The 20,845-nt window shown below is 31.0% G+C and overlaps 2 protein-coding genes across 7 annotated transcripts in view; one reads left to right on the forward strand and one right to left on the reverse strand.

Annotated features, from left to right (window-relative positions):
* LOC105154884 (uncharacterized) overlaps positions 1-20,845 on the reverse strand; it is a 346,927-nt gene that overhangs the window by 284,636 nt on the left and 41,446 nt on the right. The gene's annotated exons all lie outside the window — the stretch shown is intronic.
* Positions 4,712-20,845, forward strand: part of LOC105154879 (uncharacterized) — a 65,782-nt gene continuing 49,648 nt past the window's right edge. Inside the window, exons 1-2 of the mRNA XM_011070661.2 lie at positions 4,712-8,242; positions 8,357-8,470. Of these exons, the coding sequence (XP_011068963.2) occupies positions 8,380-8,470 (91 nt within the window). The 5' untranslated portion in view covers positions 4,712-8,242; positions 8,357-8,379. The remainder of the gene's footprint in view (positions 8,243-8,356; positions 8,471-20,845) is intronic.

Raw genomic sequence — 20,845 nt, forward strand, 5'->3', positions numbered from 1 at the left:
CAAGGCCTCTCGTGAAATGTACAATCACATAATAGCCATAGTAATAACTTTCACGATCATTAATAACTCGTAAGCGATGAGATAAATATTATGGTAATGCGTTATTCATATAGACACTCCGGTCGCTATTCGAATACGGCAAGTCAGCGTATCAAAATTCATTAGTTTAGCACGGCCGATCGTTACTTCCCTTCGGGAGAAACAAAATCAAGATCTGCATCTTAGGGAGGATTAATAGGCGAAGTAATGATCGATCACGGTAGATTGAGCACTCGGAATGTCTATCTTTGAGTACAGCAGAAATATCTTGGTGGTATATCGATCACAGATCAATCCGAGCAGACAGCTATGGAAGTTGCGCCTAGCTTACAATCACATACCGCGACCAAGTCTCATAAGATTTTCCTTTTTTATCGTAGTTCTAGCGAGGTGTACATAGAATGAAAGAGAAAGAGAAAGAGAGAGAGAGAGAGAGAGAGAGAGAGAGAGAGAGAGAGAGAGAGAGAGTTTGGATCGCGATGTTTACAGACTTGTGTTTAGCTCGCGATAATTAAATTTTCCATTCGTCCATTTGTGAACACATCGATAGATGCACGATTTTTGAAATTACGCGATTATCGTGAAGAACCTCATTTCAACTTAATTAATAAGATAGTTATCTTTAAATTTTCTAACAATAATCTCGATATTAGTTGCCAGATGAGATCTATTGTATAGATTAAGGATAAATGAATCTCTTACGTATGAATGGCAGATCTTTAATAATCTGCGAATCTCTGCTTTGATCACCATATAGGGTAACAGAATGGGTTCATTACATTTTACATGATACAACTATGTATACCTAATCAATGATATTCTTAAAGTGTTCAATGGTATAGAATTCTATAGAAATGAAATTTCAATCTTAATTGTATGTATATATCACATGTCTAAATATGTGTATATGTCACATATTTAAATAATATGAACTATGTTTGCATAAAAAAAGAATTATTCAACGTATTGAAGTTAAATACTCCAAGAAATTTGTATATATTTAAAAGACAATAAATGAATTGGTTATAAATAGATAGGATTAGATTTTTATAATTATAAATAGATAGGGTTTAGAGATTTTTATCTAATATGCCATTATAATATTTTTTAACTTTTTGATAGATATCTGTCAGGTGCTACCGACATTTTACACACAAGTAACATTTCTTGTAAGATTAATAGTTGACTACTCATTATATTAAGTATTCATATAGCGTTTGTAGATAATTATGAAATGCAAAAGAACAAGTTTTATGTATCTTTGTAGGAAATGCGAGATTAATAAATTGAGATTATATTCAAATATAACTAACGTGTCTGTTCTAATTAATAACATGAAAATATGTGTGTACATATGTGATCAATATTATTTCCCATTTAAATATCACATAAAAATAAGAAGCTACATGAGAAACTCTAAAATTTTTTGTTAAAATTCTCTCAATTATAACAAAACTTTGGAGGTAAGATGCTTCAAAGATGTTCAGCATCTATTATCATGTAACGGCTCATTGTAGTCGCTATGAAAGCAGTAATTACACTCGATCGTGACTTCATGCCATGTTGCTTTAATAAACCTGTCCGAATGCAAAATTACTAACTACGGGTTAAGAAGCGGTAAATAACCTAGTATTTAAAGGCATTCAGTCATTGAACGGTATAAGTTATCTAAAAAATCTTATTTAAGGGCAAATATTTACTCTTAATTAAATTTTATATACAAAATTATTTATTTTATTACAAAGATGCGTTTTCTCTCTTCTCCTCTTTCTTTAAAGAGGAGTTACAGTTAGAAATATTCATTTTACAATCCAATATATCACAATTGTCAAATTTGGTTATATTAAATGCTATTTATTCACAAATTAACATATATTTTATAGCCTATATTTTCAACTTTTTAAAATTATGTAAGTGATACGTGTTAAATAAGAATTCATTTAACACGTATCACTTACATAATTTTCAATTTTAAAAAGTATATCACATTAACCGTAAAGTATATAAGAACGACTTAACATGCATTATAAGATGCATGCTCGTATGAGATGTGCGCGATTTAGAATGTTTCGCAGTTTCATCAACCGCCTTACACGGATCTGCCTACGTGTATCACCAGTTCTTTCTCTGATGGCAGTAAATGGTAAACGAGCCGCAGTAAACGCGAAATCGTGCCAGTTTCTCGTTAAGATAATTAATAATGCGAAGCCTGGTTCGATGGCATGTCTCGCTACAAGTGCGATATAGCACAGCGTCTTCTGAAACATCTTGATAATTGATTAGCTAATTAACCGAGTTCCGACATGTACACGAACACGAACGAAGGAAAGGTATTCTGCGAAGAGGACTTAAAAATCTACGTCTCTATAATAAACATCGATTGAACACACACTTCAAGATTTACATTATCGCGCGACATTATTTATCGATTATATATGACGTACTTGCATTTTTATTGGATAATATCTGAAAAACTTGCAAAAAATGATATTCCTTTTATCAGTCGCATCAAAATATTACGCGAATATCTGTAGCTTTCAGTTAGCGTCGTTTTATTCGATTACGTAGCATACTCTGAAATACAAATTTTTGCATCGACGCGATTGAGCGATGTATAATGTATGACTTACATATACAATGTATCGTTCCGCTCATTAGCAATATGTTCTTGTAGTATCGCGGTGTAATTTATTTTTTTAACAAGAATGTTTTAATTGTCAAATAAATCCAGGTGATTTAGGAGTCGATAGCTTTCTAATCATTTTGAAAACTTTATGTCTTGACTTGACACATCATAAAAATTATCTAAGATGGCTTAAAAATTTTTTGATAAATATTTATTAATTCGGCAATTATATAAATCAGCAGTCAATTTGTGTTGATATCGAGTCGCAACCTAAGCAATATTGTGAAACAACTCGATTAATCAATTCGTCGATTGTCAATTCGAAATGTATGCGCAATATTTTTCTGTTATGAAGTATTATAATTGTTGACCGTACCCACGTGAAATATTTATAAAGATTAGCGTATGTTTAAAAAGAATATTAGTAGAAACGTCTGAAAGGAATATTAATAGAAAACGTCGGATTAGACACATAAGGATGTAATATTGTCGTGCTGCAAGGCCTCTTGAATATTTAATGAATTGTTGGATAAATTTAGCTTGGGAAGATTACAAAATTCTTCCAGGTCAACGATCGATATAGTGCTTGACTCACGCTACATTTAACATCACTGTCTACATTATTCATTAAAAAAGTTATAAATTCCATAAATATGTAGACTGTTATGTATCTCATATCACAAATTATATCATTTCCAAATAATACTTGTAAATATTTTATGAAAGATTAATAATTGCAACCAATTGCTCTTCATTTCAAATAAGAATTTTAATTGATCATTTATAGTGAAAATACATTAATAAAATATTATGAATTATTATAATATTAGTGAGTTAATGAAATCAACTCATCACTCCAATTTTAATTACAATTTTATTCTCTTATGGTAACATAACGAATAGTTAAGCTTTTTCATATATACTACTATTGTTGCTGCTCCAAATGTAATGATATATCCAATGTAAAGTCTTTCTTTTTTAAATTGTAAATATAATCATTTAAAAACAGCTTAAAATTAATATTGAAGAAACAAATATAAATGTATTGTATTATAATATCTGTTATTTAACTACGTTTTAAAAACATTGATCATGTCAAAAAAAGATTAAACTTAAAATTCAAAAGATATATTAAGTTGTAATATCTAATAACATATTCTAAATTAATTTAGCATTTAATATATATTTAAAAATTAAAAATTGTTAGTCTTTCAGAGTAAAGAAATTTTTATAGGCTCACACAATTTTGAAAAATGATAATTACATATGAATTTCCTCAGACATTCAAGATTTGTCTATTAGCCAATGACAGATACACATTAATTGTATTAACGACTTATTCCTTATGGGATTTGTTGCACAATTCAAGTTGAATCGCCACTGAAGATTTAAATGAGCTACCAGAAAGCGGAGTGCCACATAGCTGTGTCGATATTGCACCAACCTAAATTGCACCAATATTTGAACCGTAGAAGTCATTACAAGCTGATGAAAATTTTTATACATTTATACTGATTAATGATCGATGAATGTTCAAAAAAAGGAATGCTTATTCGTTTGAATAAACGACTGTCCAAAGTGACGTATCTCGAGTATACTCGTAAACTTTCTGAAATAAGAATCACAGCATGCGTTTCAAATAAAAAAAAATCTCTAATCCCTTTAATTTTATTGCCATGATTATTGTACTAATTAAGATCAGGGTCAAGTACTTTGATAGTCAGGTTATTATAAAAATATCGCAATGTGAGAATGTAATTAAAAGAAAAAATGTTAAAGCGGGAGAGACGCAGAGCAATACATGAATGTGTCGACACTTCCCTTAGCGTAGCTAATTATTAAGGATGTTTGCACCACCCGAGATTAATGTGTTAGGTATCAGCACAAACTCATAGTCTTAGACCGAGACATTATCGGCTCGAGAGAAAGGAGGCTACTGCGAAATACCTTTTAAATTAAATCATCATCCAAAATCAGAATTACTAATTAACATTGCGATTGTTATCGGTTTTCTATCCATTTTTTGTCTTGAAAGTTAATTAACATATAATTATATATCTTTGATATTTCTGACAATGAATCACATAATATTTCGACATATTTTCAGTTTAAGTAAACGTCTGTTGTGCTGCAAATAAATATCCTGAATAATATATAATTTTTCTTAATTTTTTATTAGAATCGATATTTATATAAAACATAATTTCAGTTACGTACTAATATAGCGCAAAATTTTTATATTTTACATTACTATAAATTTTACTCGTCAACGTAATAAAAGATTCTTTAAATAACTTTTGTGCCAATCTTTATTTATGTCAATCTTTTTTTCAATAAAATTTAAATTAATGATAGCTGAAACAGATCATAAGGAAATGTACTTACGAGTTTATTGCAAACTCAATCACAGTAATCTAATGACTATAACTATTCGTATTTCATGTAAAAATATAGGAACATGCTTGAAATCGAGCATGTACATATTATGAAATAGCTTCATTTACTTTTCATCCGTATAAGAAACATTCTTGCGATGGCAAAGCAGTGCAGGGAGCAATAGATCGTTTATGAGTTCGTCAGAAAGGCGAATTAAGTGCCTTCATGCTGCTATAAGAACCGTGAACCTGTCAGTCCGGAGATGATTCGTAAGATATATAACCCTTTGTTATTTTGATAGTAACAGATTACTAAATCCAATAATAACAGTTTAGATATGGGATCATTGCGTTAATCAAGCATAATTGGATTTAGCGTAACTTGGAATTTGCGTCAATCCAAGATCGATCAATCTGATTTGACTCAATACGCATGACTGAAGTTGCAACAGCAACTATCACCATGTCGCTGGTAAATACACACAGAACATTACTGATATAATCCAAGTATCGACTTAATATGTACGATTTAGTATGACTACTTTCACGTTTCTACTGATTACCATCTTACTTATCATGACGCGAATATTGGATTACTCGTAGAATTCCGTTTTCAAAAGGTAATTAGTAGTTACGAAGCGATTTTCTAAGCAATCACTACGAGAGCATAACTAATTCCGAAACAAATTTATGGATTCTTTCTATCAATTTTTAAAATAGTAATAGAATCTAATGCGATCTGTTCCATTTTCAGCGTCTCTAAGGGATCTTAATGAGGATACAGATTAAGATATGTGAATACCTAGTGATGAATAACATGTTCGTAACCTCTCGTAGCTTAACGAAAAATATTCGAAGATCTCTCTTCTTCTCGCAGTCGAGAATGATTAATGATACTCAAAACAAAATCTTTCCGACTTCAAAATAATGAGGCTTGCTAAATCGCGGAAATACAGAAATCAGTTCATTCGAATGATAGGCAGTTTCTCGGTATCCTCTTCCTCCTACATTTTTGCACGAAATTTCATGCCGTAGATTACTTTATGCATTTCTCAAAATACGTAATTTAGTTTTAATCCTTCTTTTCTTAAAAATGTAAATTTCAATCTATTGATTAACGGATATCAAAGGTATAAGTATGTAATAAAAAAATTAATAACTTTTCAACAAAATAAAACATTTAATTATAAATTATTAACCTAAAACAATACCGCCATTAGAGCCATTTACTAGTGCATATCTACTTTACGACATTGATGCACGATCATGAAAGCGACCCGAGTACTTCAAGCTTATGAATTAGATTGGCGCCTTCGGAGATATGCATTAAGCAATATAAAACGTATAACTCGGGAGGATTGTCGAAGCTTTCGAAACATGCGAACGAATTATTTCCAACGGCCAAGGATAATGATCCCGGGTGCAATAATGATTCATCTAGGACAGCGACTGACCGGCAAGGTGTAATAGACAATGAATCAAACTGCAGGTTTGTTTCACGACCTAACACTATAAAGCGAGAATATTCTTTTAAAAAAATCTATTTAACAAGACCGGATATTCTTTATAATCTTTTCAAAACGTGAGAAAATCTTGAATATTGACATGCACAGACATTCATCATAATGAAAAACGATAGACATTAGGTACATTTATTACTTCATTATACATTTATAGCACATTCAACTGTTTTTGTCAATTAAAAGTAAGTAAATTTATCTTTTTATATAGTATATAATTTGTCATCATTTGTTATTTGTTGCATTACGTAAGATTTCCGTGACACATTTAGAAAGATCTGAAAATAGCATGTGTTAAATAAAAACATGTTTCGTGAGTTATATTTTCTCACGCGAATGTATGTATATATCGTTTCAGTGAGAGTAATAATGACGATTCAAACGGTAAATAAAAGAATTCGTAAAAATTTTAGTCTATCTTTCATCGCTCATTTCCCGGTTATATTGGCGATTAATCATAGAATAGCATTCGATAATGAGTGGTTGCTTTGGTAATGACACCAACATTGTGGCTAACTATACGATTGACGACTCATCGACCATGTAATCGATAGTGTGGAACACTATACCTGTAATTCTGCGCTCGTAATTATATTTTCGCGTATTTGCTTTCTGTTTCGCCAATTATTTCAATTTACTAATCGGAAACAGTTATATAAGATCCTCTCTGTCCAAATCAATATTTAAAAACGATAAAGTTGAAGATTGCTTATTAGTTGTAAAACGACTTTCATCGAACTTTTTTTCAACTTATATCGATAATCAAATTGTTGATAATATATGCGTACAAAAGTATACGATATATCAGACTTATTCCTAAATCTAATAACTTATTGAGTAATTTGCAATAAATCGATCTTACTATGCTGATTAAAGAGAAAAGCACGTATAGCGCAAGATTTACTATTAAATTAGCGATCAAAAACTAAAACGTAAACTAAAATTATTACTTAAAGATATAAAGTTATTATCAAATTATCTAACTATCTATATATCTTTCTATGTTGAAAATAAATTTTCCTTATTTTATCATATCGTTTTAGAAATCAAAATGCAACATATTTTATCCTATTCCCAATCATTACACAACGTTTCAAAAAGATTTTTAAATATTTATTTAATTATTTTTACACGCATACATTAAATAAATTTTTTTTTAATGTTTTAAAAGCATTGTCTGCTAATTGAATTGTTGACATCTACATTATTCAATTACAACAAAAATCCTTAATAATCACACTACAATTCAATACAATTTTTTTTTACTAAATATATCGAAAGAAACTAAAACTTTTAATTACAAAAAATAATAAAGATTTGTCAATAAGTTCAGTTTTTGATTATGTCCTATATTCTATTGCATTTACAATCTGTAGGATTGTTTCACATATTTTTGTTCCGGAGCAATTAGAAATAATGTTCTTTATTATTTTGAAATTAAAAGTTGGTAAATGTAAATGTCACGAAATTTAACGATTCTTCGTGATGTCTCATGGTACGTCCAACGACGTGTATGAGAACCGTGTAGAATCCCCTCTTTCAGAAGAGGTGCTTTCGTGCGCACGTATAAAGTCAGTGAAAGCGCTAGGCGGCCCTCCAGACTACCGCACCGTCCGACAGCGATAGGAGTTCTGCCGACAAACCGTACGGCAGACTTAGATTAACATTTGAGAATCTCTCGCGTAAGTTCGAACATTGAAATAGAACAATTTTGAAAATTGACCGCGTCGTGCAGTTCGCAGTTCGCCGTCCACGTGTTCGCGAAATTTCCTATTATCTTTATTGATTGTGATTAGGATAGCTTAGACTGGGAGTGATCATGAGGATGCATCTCGTTGGAATTTTGGCGATCCTACTATTCGCCGATACCCAGATTTTAGGACATCCCTCACAGGAAAGATTAATGCCAGGTGTGTGATATTTTTAATGTTATGGTACATGTTATGTGTGCGTGATTTGTCATTTTCTGCTGGTTTATGTAGGCTTTATATACTTAATTATTTTTCTAATTATTCCAAATAGAACATTATTGTACGTATCAATTAAAAAATTATATATAGTGTATATAATACATATTATATAGTACATATACATGTATATATTGTGAAATACATTGTATATATTTTATAATATATTGTATGTGTAAAAAAATTTGAAATAATCGTAATAACAATTTAAGATGTACAATAATTTGAGAGATATACTATATAAGAGAATTCTGGACTATTCATATACGTTTTATGAAAAATTAATAAGAATTCCAAGCATTAATTTATTATCAATTAATACTATTAGGTGTTGGAATTAATTCGTAGCGTTTTTTAATGAAAGAATGTTATTTATTTCACATGAGCATTAAAAAATACATTAATGAAAGTACTTCCCATCACTTGTAAAACGCTACGAATTAATTCCAACACCTAATAGTTGTCAATATATAATTTATTAGTACATTTATGTAAATAATAATAAAAAAATATAAGTCAGAGAAAAGAAAGTTATGCTCTCTCTATTTCGCCAGTCATATTACAAGCTATATTAACGATTAAAAGGCAAGCTACAATAATTTTAAATCATTTGTTATCGAGATAATATAATCAATTGTGTGTAATCTTCTTTATTTTGCCAAAATAAAGTCAAAATAAAGAATACACACAATCGATTAATGGTATAGAATTTAATCGTTGGCACGGTTATCAGCTTATGACTCTTAGTGGCCCTGTATAGATTGTTTATTTTTATTTATTATTTGTTTTTTTACAAATATGTCATTGTATAATTGTATTCAATCTAAATTTAAACATTTTTAACAATAGAGAATAACTTGTCTATTCATATTATTTTCTTTTTTGTATTTAATGTATCGGTTGTTTATATATACACTCTAAAGTCTGTGAGAAATTTGAATATTAATAAAAATAATGCAACTTGTGCAAAAAATTTTTTAAGTTATCTTTTATAGGCAAAAAAATGTATTAAAACTTAAAATATTTAAAAGTTTAAACAATTAACATTAATTTTAAAAACAATTACAGCTATAACTTTTTTATATAAACTATTATAATTTAAAAAAAATATGAAATTCTGACTACTGAGATTCTGCAACAATTATGAAATATTTTCTTTCGTGCAGCTTATGCTATAATTGTGAAGATGAGAAAATTCCGCGGTTTCATCATAATTCTTCGCGAATAGTGATCTTAGTTCCCACTACTGCGCACTATCTTTCTTTCCATTTCTATCATAGTTATTACATCTGGCTTTATTCCGCATAATTATGTCTCCACCCTCTATCCTTCATTCACGAAAGTGGAACACTTCCTTCTACAGATGCTAATCTTGATAACCTCAGAGAGTATGCTGTCTCTCTAAGACGTGACAGCGCTCAAAACTGCTGCAATGCAGATTTCTCGCTTCTGCCACTATCCCACAAGCAAGCTTTTCAACATCATTCTCTTATTGCTTCGTATCCAGGGCTCTGACATTTGTCGAATAAACATTGGTAAAATGGTTATTACAACACCTGTCACTTTGAATGTATGGGAAGCCGCGAAAAGGCTGTAAATGGCTGTCTGTGTAAGCACGTGAGTCTGACTCGTCACGAACTACTACGCTCACGAGATTCGCCTCCTACGCATTAGCTACATACTCATCGTCATAGCTGCGTGTGAATACCACAGCTGCAAGGACTACAATTTTGCTGCATTTTTGTTAGAAACACAGATATAGAAGCAGGGTCAGTAGACAAAACGGGATTTGTATTTGTGATCAGAAAATATCGTTTTATAATCCATTTAAGCATTTTTCTGAAAGAAAAAATTTAATCTAAAAGTGTATTTCTCAACTTTTTGTAGAAAATATGTATTCAATGATTCAGATAATTCAATTATTAAATAATTAAGTAATGAAAAGGAGTATTAATCTCTCAAATGTCAAACAATAATTCAAAGGTCAAATTACGTTCTGCATTTATAATGAATATTAAGATATATGACAAAAGAATGTCAAATTTAATAAGCTTGATAAATATTCATTTATAAAATTGATTACATCGCGCATGTATTTGATTTAATATTCATTTTTTGAACAGATTGTTTCTAATTCCACATGCATCATTCTGTTTACATTTATTACATAAATATAATGTCGATTTTTTTATAACTTCATAACATTTAATTAATCATTTTACTTAATTTCCACTTTAAAATTTCGATAAAACATAGTTCACACATAATGTTAAATTATAAACAAAATTGTGTGTAACTATTTATATGAAATATTTAATTCAATTAAAATTTGTTTAATATTTTAGATTCGCAACTTAAAAGTAACTTAGAAGTTTTTAATATTTTTCTATAAAAAAATCCAATTTTAAATTAAATAAAAAATCTTTGAAAGAATTAAAGAGTGTATATAGAAGATATGAAAGATTCGATTTATATGCGTACATTTTTGCAAATTACTTTTATAATAAGATTAATCCCTTTTCTAGTAGCTATGTTGCAAACGCGATCTCGCAATCATCTAATAATTGTAGCATTCACACCTACACGCGTACTATAGAACCAATGCCGTTGCATAGACACTACTAGGGCATGAACGATAATAACAATTCCTATATGTCCGTACGCAGGAGCCAATATCACGTGCTGCACGTGATTACACGTGCTTTTGCACGTGCCAGTTATTGTCGATCAGTGTGAACATGAGAAAGACGAAGAAAGAGAGCTACGCTTGTACTCCTTTCCTCATACGGATTAATACCATCGAGGGAAAAGTCCGACCGAGTCACGTGCATGCGTTAGCCGCTCGCCTCGAATCACGCGACCGTTCATTCTGTCAATTAACGTCCGTGCGACGTCTTCTCGGCCAACTCCGTCTGTTCACCGCTGGTCCCTGGCAAGGTCACAACAAAACCCGTTCATATCGCAAACGCGAAGCTTTCGATTCTCAGAAATCGCGCAACATCGTTCCTTGTGCCGCAAAAATGCAACTTGCAACAATATCATATAATAACAAGTGACTCACAGGTCACTTGCAATTATATATTCAAATTCTACATTCTAAAAAAAATTGCATAATGCATCCTTATTTTTAGTAACAACAAAAAATTCAAAAAAAAATCAGGGCGAATGAGAGTGAGCGTGGTAGTTAATACGTGATAGTTAATCTTATTATTATAAATTTTTATTTCAGAAAATAGAATCTTTCTTCTAGAAAATAGTATGTTTCAGTTCACTTTGGAACCATCCTCAGCAATACAATTTCAAAATATCAATCCTTTCATGTCCAAGAAAAAAATCACCATCAGATTAACAGATTTGATATTGTAATCTATTCGAAACATTAAATTATTTTATAAATATTTCGAAACCATTCTATCCAACAAGTTACAAATTAACATTAAAAAACTAGTGATTCACTCCCAAGACCTAGAAGGAATTCGTCTCGACATTGAATTAAAAAAATCAATTAAAATTTATTATCACTAAAGAGTATCAAGTTAAAAACCGCATGTTGATCGTAGCTCGGACGAAATATGACTAATACATTTAATATAATAAGTAAGATATGTCAAGTCAACAAGGAAAATAAAAAGAAAAAAAAATAATGTCAATACATAAACAATAATTTGTATAAACCTACAAAATGTAATTATTTCATGTCTTTCAATAATTGTATTTAAGTTTGATGTACACCCTCTGTATTTGAGCATAAATTGAGATTATTTTGTTGCATGAATATATAAAGGTTTATTTTCATTTTAAAATATTTTCTATTAAAAATCTAAAGAATATTGAATCTTTTTATCTCTTACAGTTTATCTCTTTTACATAACACCTATTACGATGGAAAAAGGTGCAAATGAAAGTAAATCTTCTGGGAAGAATAAAATTCTATAATACCAACACTTTGACATTGACACTGCGTTTTAAATTAACCTTATATAAGCAATTAACTAGTTGTAAAACAAGTAAGTAAAGAATCGCACGTCGTTGAACTTATAAACTACTAGTTGAGATGGAGAAAGTGTGAGAAATTCAGGTGAGATTGCGGTGTATCGAATAATGACATTCTCGTGGCAAAAAATGGAACGGCAACATGCCTGTCATTGACACTGATTCGTTTTCTCGTATCTAGTGTGCTAATATAAGGAGAGCCGCGAGTTGAATTTATAATAGGCATCTCTCATAAGGTGCCTAGAGAAAATTAACTAGCGCATGACTAATCCCAGCACAATATTCATACATTCTGAAATATCGTAATGTTTCATTTAAATTTCTCGATGACTGCAACTTCCGCTAATATTATCGATCTAAGCACTTTCTCCGTTCGCAAAGTATAAAGAAATAAAGTATTGTGACACGATTAAGAATTATAATTTTTATAACGTTCTTTCGCATTTATGGCATTACTTACTGAAAGCACTGAATGAGCCATCAGCAAAACCGCGGATTTATTACATATAAAATTATTTCTAATATTTATTACATATTAAAGTCGCACAGTAATACTGCGTACAAAAGTAATGCGTCATTATTTAGCCTCAAGAACTATAAAGCCTAAAAAAATAGACTATTAAAATAAGAGTTGTAACACGTGCTGCAAAAATAACTTTAGAAATTATCAGTGAAACGTGAGTATATATACAACAAAAGCGAGTGAACTGGCTTTAGTAATCTGACCTTCCATTCTCCGGATGCATGACTTTGTCCTAGTATTGATAATTAAAGGATTGATTACCAAGATCATACGATTAGTAAAATAAAATTGTTAAACTTTTTAAACCATAAATTGACTCTGCTGTATTACTAGTAAGCATTACATACGTGTAAACAAAAATAATATTTTCTTGTATTTTTCAACATCAAATTTTTAAGTACGGTTTAACGAATTTATTTATATTATAATTGAATTATTTAATCAATGATAATTAAATACATATTTTAGTCCCTATTAATTAACAGACATAAAAATTTATCTAAAAGACAAATTAATGTAAAAATATAATAAATTTTAAAATATTAATTAGATCTAAAGAATAGTTGTAGCTTTAGTGACACTTTAGTATACAAAAACTAATGATCATGATCGACGGTTTTAATAAGTCACTTATATTTACTATTTTTCTTAATAATATCCAGAGAAATACATACAATTTTCTTAATTCAATTTTCCACGATTCATCATTATTCAATACCCATGGGATTTTTAAAACATCTGACTAATACTATCGTTTACTTAATAGTGATAAATACGTGAATTTAAACGTCAACTTTCTACGATAGTAATCAATATTATTAGTATCAACGTGCACGCCCACTGACAGATTTACGATAATAGGAATATGTTAATTAAGTCGATACAGAAAGGACCTCCAAAGGAACGCGTGATTCAACTTAATTCGAGCAATTAACATTGTTAAACTGTCAATGCAACAACTGTACAGTGATTAATAGCGCATTTTAAAATGGAGACAACGACTCCACCTCTTTCCTTTGCTGATATGGTTTTTATTTTATCAGAATTCTTTCTTGGCAATTATTGATTGGTCCACCTTTATTGATTGCTCTACAAGCTAGCCCTCTTTCTTCTCCTTTCTCTCGCAATGCGTTTGTGAAATCGATTCGAAAGCCTAATTGTTATTCCATTTACATCTAGAGTACACATGGGAACTGCAAAACTATTTCCTGTTACACTGCAATGTATAATTCGCAATACAATCTGACTTATAAAACTACGCTTATATTTTAATGAAATTCATTGCTCCCAACTAATCTATTTGTCATAAATTAAAATTTATAACTTTCAATTAAATTCATTCGCAGTAAATTTTTGTAAAATTTGCTATTCGATTTACATTAAAATTGGAGAGCACAATAATAATTTTTAGTATCTGATTTTAACATTAATTGTTAATAAAAATATTATTTACGTTTACAGAAATCGGCATTGCACAGAAGATTTCCTAAATGTATATGAGATTAATATTAGCTTCCTCGAGTGAGAATCATTACACTTTTTTTACGCTGCACACTTCAGCACCTGTAATAGAAATTTTCCGTAATAAGTACGTTTATTCTCGTTCGCTTTTAGCTGCAGAATTCACGTGCAGGAGAGCGTGGCGGCCGGTGCACTGTTCGATGCACGTGACGAACAGTGCAATACGCTGCACGTGGTCACGTGCACCAGCCGCGCGTTACCGTCGCGCTACGATAAGTCGAGTTACTTGGGATGTAGCTTTCGCAGCTCTCGATGAGATATACTTTACAGTGAGAGCACAGTTATTCATTATTATAATATAGTACTTATATAACATGTATATTGCATTAAGAGCAACGCAACATCTTGCACGTAATCGTTTCGTTAATCGAGCAAACATTTGGTTTATTCGATCATATGTTTTAATCAAAACAGTAGGTAAAAACAAATAAATTATTATCGTAGTTGCAAGTTATTATCGTATTAACGTAGTAATATTACTTTGTTCTTATATAATTTATCGATGTATTTTATTACATTTTATCACAATAATAATTTATTTATACATAACTTCTTCCTGTAATTAATACACAAGTTAGTTACAACCAACAGTACTTTATCTTGTTATGATGCCTGTATCTCAACGCGTTAGCAATAAATTTCCTCGCATATATCGTAACACCAAGAGAGAGATAAAAAAAATAACTGCAAAAAGAGAATTTTTTCAAAAGAGACGTATTTTTGCTTTCTCAGTTGCTTAATTGCATTGCCAACAACCGTAATTGGATGCTGCAGAGGCTTTCGAAATTAAAGCACTGATAATAAGCCTTTTTCCTAAACAAGGAATGACCTGCTCTACGATAAATCGTAATGCATGATGTTAATGCTTACGTGTCCTTTGAGTGTCCACGCGAACTAAGTAAATGTTCGAGAAATATGCGTTTGCCAGTAGCAAATTCTTGCACGTTTTATTTAGCGATATACATGTATATCGATCGCTTGCATGTGGCAATGGTGCGTTGAGGTTCTACCGCGACCAATATTGCCCGATGGCGGTTTTCTAGGTCGGACTTACATTACACCTAATAAGTAATTACGCTAGTGAACGCGTATAGACTGCTTGACCACATACAGGCTGGAAAGTAGTTCGTAATTGTCCGCATGATTTTCATTAATAAATGATTAACCTGGCACAGTACTTACACGAACAAAAAAACATATTCTTTAAATTTTTTAAATATTTTTCTGCTCTTATTCTTAATTATTGTTGTATTATTGTTCATTATGCCTGCTTAAATTGTGTAATAAAAAACAATAATAAATAATAAAGTTATACTATTAGGTGTTGGAATTAATTCGTAGTGTTTTTAATGAAAGAATGTTATTTATTTCACATGAGCATTAAAAAATACATTAATGAAAGTACTTCCCATCACTTGTAAAACGCTACGAATTAATTCCAACACCTAATACATATTTCTAATTATTAATTATAAATTATGTTATCAATAAACATATAAAATATTTTTTATGCAATATTTAAAAGTCCACTACTCTAAATTTTCCAATGTGGTTATAAAAGAAATTAAATGAACTTATGTTAACGCGGCCATAACAAAAATAATAAGAATAAATCAAATTAAAATTAATCCTCGCATTATATATTTAAACATTTTAGAAATTTATATATAAAATTATTATTATCATTTTATTTATTACTTTTATTCAAGAACAATTATTCATTTAAAATGATATACAGAAATTACAATTATTAAATTCTCAGTGATTCGTGTAAAGATCAGACAATTTTTTAATTTAAAATAAATCAAGTAAAGAATAAAAATCCAGAAAGAAATTTTTTAACATGTTTTTTAACCTTATGCTACATACATAGATAATGATACAGCATGCAGACTCGTTACGATGTAAAATGCAATTGCAGCTTGCCTATATATGTTTAGATAAATAGAAACGTGCAATTCACACGCAATAGGATGCCGATCAACTAGTTTTACTGACGTTCACCATTTTGGGCGATATATCAATACGTCACAAAAAAGAAGCAAAAGCGCTGTCTCCGGGTGAAATTGAGAGATTACGTGCATTTCCTTGTTCGTCTTTGCATGCCTAAGTAAAACATGAGCTTCCTGCACACATATCGTTTGTATTGAACAAAATCTTAAATCTATAAAACTTTCGCTTTTGAATCTTACACACCGGCGTAAGCCATAAATATCAGTTGCGGTAACTAACTGTTTTCGACCTTACGTAAACAGAATTGTGTTACTTTCTTTGCAATGCCACTCGTAACCGCGAGCTGATAAGACGTGTTAATTAACCCAATTAAAATTAACATCCCATAATTATCTATTAATTAAAATAATTGTTATTCACTTTCCATCAATAATCTAGAACATTCAGTAGCTTGTACTCGCGGTAATAAACTTGCAGATAAATTTTACATTAAAAACGGAATAAAATCTGAATTAATTAAATTCATGCTCAAAATTCCTGCGATATGTCGGTACTGCACCTGGATTATTAAAAGTGATTATTAAAGATGATAATAATAATGTACGCTGATCTTCTCGCTGAATCATATTTAAATTTCGTGTCAGTAATGAATACAATGTTTGTCGACATGTTGTATTTAAGTGATATTGAATAGAGTTGGGACCCGCCGAGACTCTCTCCGAGTCAAACGATCAACATTAATGCGTGTCAAGTTTCTATGTTCCTGTCATCCTTGAACGTAAAGATGCAGTTATGCTTAGCTTTAATAGGCAAACAAACAGAATGTGATAATGAGCAACCTCTTAGGTATGCAAAAAATTCTCGCCCACATATCCTATTATTCCCGCCTCGTTATCCTTTTCTTTTAGATTTCTTTCAATTAAGTAACATTAACTATTATGAAACTTTCGTCTATTATTAATACGTCTATTATTAATCTAATATTATTATTATCAATTATTGGAAATTATTTTTATTTAATTTTTTGTAACTAATTGTTACATGATCTTAATAAAACAAAATTCTTGCACTCAATAAAATAATTAAAACGTTTTATAAAACAACAATCTATTCGCGGATTTATTAAAAACATTCAGGAATCCATTCTATGTATATATATATATATATATATATATATATGAAGTTATCATTTCATTACACAAAATCACGTTATCCTTCGACCAACTCCGTATTTATGAATGATACTTAAGTATTAACCAATTGACAAACAATTTTATTGTACCAAACATACTAGTCTCGCATTTGACAACGCTCGTAAACGATGCATATGTAAAGATACACTGTGTGTGTGTGTGTGTGTGTGTGTGTGTGTGTGTGTGTGTGTGTGGGTGTGTGTGTGTGTAAATGCACAAAGTAAACATTTTATTGGCAACTATGTCAGTAAGTGGTCTTATAAGCTAATAGAAATGAGTAGATATTTCATTATCACATATTTCATAAATCGTATATTTATAAATATGTGCATCTTCAATTTCAATCTTTTAAGGCCGCACACGAGAGCTTTCTAACAAAAAAATTTAAAAAGGATCTTATTATCTAAGGGATTTTTGAATTCGACTAGCATAATAATTTTAAAATTCAAATTTCCAACAAATAATCTAATTATCATAAAACTTAAAAAGGTTAGGTGCGAGGATTAGGGCGATTCTCAGAATCGCTGAGTTTGAATGTAGCTAGAAATTGTCGAATTTCAAAAGAAGTAATCTCTAATCGCAAAAAAAGATCTACTATCACAGAGTTCATAATCAAAGTTTGGAAGTCAGTTTGAATATCTATACTAATTGTTGTCACTTCACACTTAAAAATGTCTTAAAACTGAGTTTTATGTGACAATCAAATTTTTTTTTTTTTTTTAGAGAGAAAGAAAAAGAGAGAAATTCCGTCCATCACATTAGACTTAATTTTAAAGTTTTATTTTTGACCTCTCAGTTCGAATAAAGTATAAGATATCATCATCCCGTACAACAAGTTTCATAAAAATAAAACGAGCAGTTTATAAAATGAAAGAGAGTGACTCCAATTAATAGATTCGCCGATGCACAAAGAGTTAAAAAAGACTATCAAATTTTACAAATGTGTATATATTTATAGTATATACTCTCATATAGGCTTGAATAATTTTTAGATTTATAAAATTTAATTTATATATATATTTATGTAAAAAACAAACAATAAACAAATAGTAAATAAAACAAGCCTGTTTCAAAATATCTCATTCGTTTGTATATTCCTAAATCTTTGGTAGGATAAATTCATTATTAGAAAGAATTTGTTGATAGATATCTATATGAAATAAGGCACTATATATTCTATGAGTCAAGTAGATTCGAATGCCAGGAATTGGGGTCACCCACTTTTTTGATACAAGAGCTGCATTCTTTTCGAAGAATGAAGGCGAGTATTATATCTTTCCTGGTGCGAAATTGTCTTTTATTTCTTAATTAAGAAGGAGTGCATTCAAAAAATATTATATCGCCTGACCACTTTTTATGAATAACATCGATAAAGATTAGAACAGTAGAGAAAATAAAGAAGAGAAAGTATCGTTTCATTTTTCTACTCCGGAATACAAAAACGGAGAGTGAAGACTGATAAATGCGCAATAGTATTGACAAATAAATAAAGAAACTATATGCACCGCTGAACAAACTACTCATAAAATACAGCATCTAATTGAAATAAATACGACCAGTCACGTTCTTAACAACATCTTTATTCTAACGATTTCAATGAATGTATATATTATTTCACAACTTTCCAATCGATTCAAGAGAAATGTATAACAATTTTTCTGCGAGTTAGAAAGCGCATCTACATCTTTTGCTCACGATAAGAAGATATTAAATTAATAGCACCGTATACAGAAATTTCATTATATCTAATTAATATAATTCAAACAACTATCCTCGGCATTTGCTTCCTCACGTCCGCAGTATAATATCTCATTATTGTATAATTAAACAATAATACAATTCAGTCTCTCGTTCTATTGGAAATAATGCCTGTCTCGTCTAAATCAGCTCTGGCGTTTCACAATAAATTATTCGCCTTCGCGCTCATCAACGCCTCCACGTGTAAACGCAATTGTTCCCCATGCATAATAGATGGCCGCCGAACGAAACGGTCGTCCGCTCGTTGATTAGGATCTAAGAATCCGGTTATATGGGTCGTTCGTGATCGAGGGATAAGATCTACGGCAGCGTTCTGAGCGCGAGCGTAACGACTGACAGCCGTTCTCCTCTCATGCTCCTCGTCACGAGACGAGGCTGACGAGACTCGCCGCCGTCTATTTCATGCAAATCCAGATCGAACGAGTCCAGATAAACGCGCGAGACTGCACCCGACTCGAGAAACCAGATTCCCTTGATCTTGCGCGGCGCAAGAATTATTTCACCATGTGCCACACGCGGCCGAGTCAAGTCGCGATAATATGTTTATCATTATTACATTATCTCGACACACCGACGACGCTCGTAGAGAACGGTTTCGAAAGACTTCTACTGTTTGCTTAATTTTTTATTTATCATTGTCATTTACAGTCTATTCAAGCGTGCACGTGGGTCACCGTAAGCAGCGCGATATCATGACGGTCCCCGAAGAATTTATAAAAGTTTTTCAGCAAAAGTGATCCGTATTAGCGTACTTTCAAACGATAAAATTGCCGTCACTCTGATTTACGATGTACGTTATGTTCGATGTACGTTACGTACGACCACGCTGCTTGCGTTCCTGCAAAGAGTTTGCATTATATGCGAATTTTATCATTCTTTCTCTTAACGCCGTTAACACTAACGTTACAAGGTATTGTTTAACTATTGTTCGTACAAGGATACGATTAGCATGTTTCTTGATTTATAAGACATTACGATTGACAATATGGTAATTAAAACCATCGGCTGCAATGCAATTTATGACTCATTATCACGTAGAGCCATTAGCATTCCGCTTCAAGAATCAGATCGTATAAATTATTTCCCATTTTTATTTTTGCTTTGTTCCTAACACGCCAATCCTCGTTACGCGTCTAATGACCTCCTCGGAGAAGGTTGCGATGCTATAACTCGTCGCTCAACCTCGCATTTATCCGAGGAAATTGATGAATTTTCTAGGCAACGTTTGACCTTTGAGACAACTACAATAAGAAGGCAAAAGAAGCGTAAGCCAATCAAGCAAATCGATCTGGCATTCACATTATCCGTTTATATGCCACAATGGAATAGTATCGCGATGAAAAGAGAAACTTATCATTTTGCTCAATTTAATTCGAT

This window comes from Acromyrmex echinatior, chromosome 1, assembly GCF_024713525.1.
Source record: "Acromyrmex echinatior isolate Ae372 chromosome 1, ASM2471352v2, whole genome shotgun sequence".
Taxonomy (NCBI): domain Eukaryota; kingdom Metazoa; phylum Arthropoda; class Insecta; order Hymenoptera; family Formicidae; genus Acromyrmex; species Acromyrmex echinatior.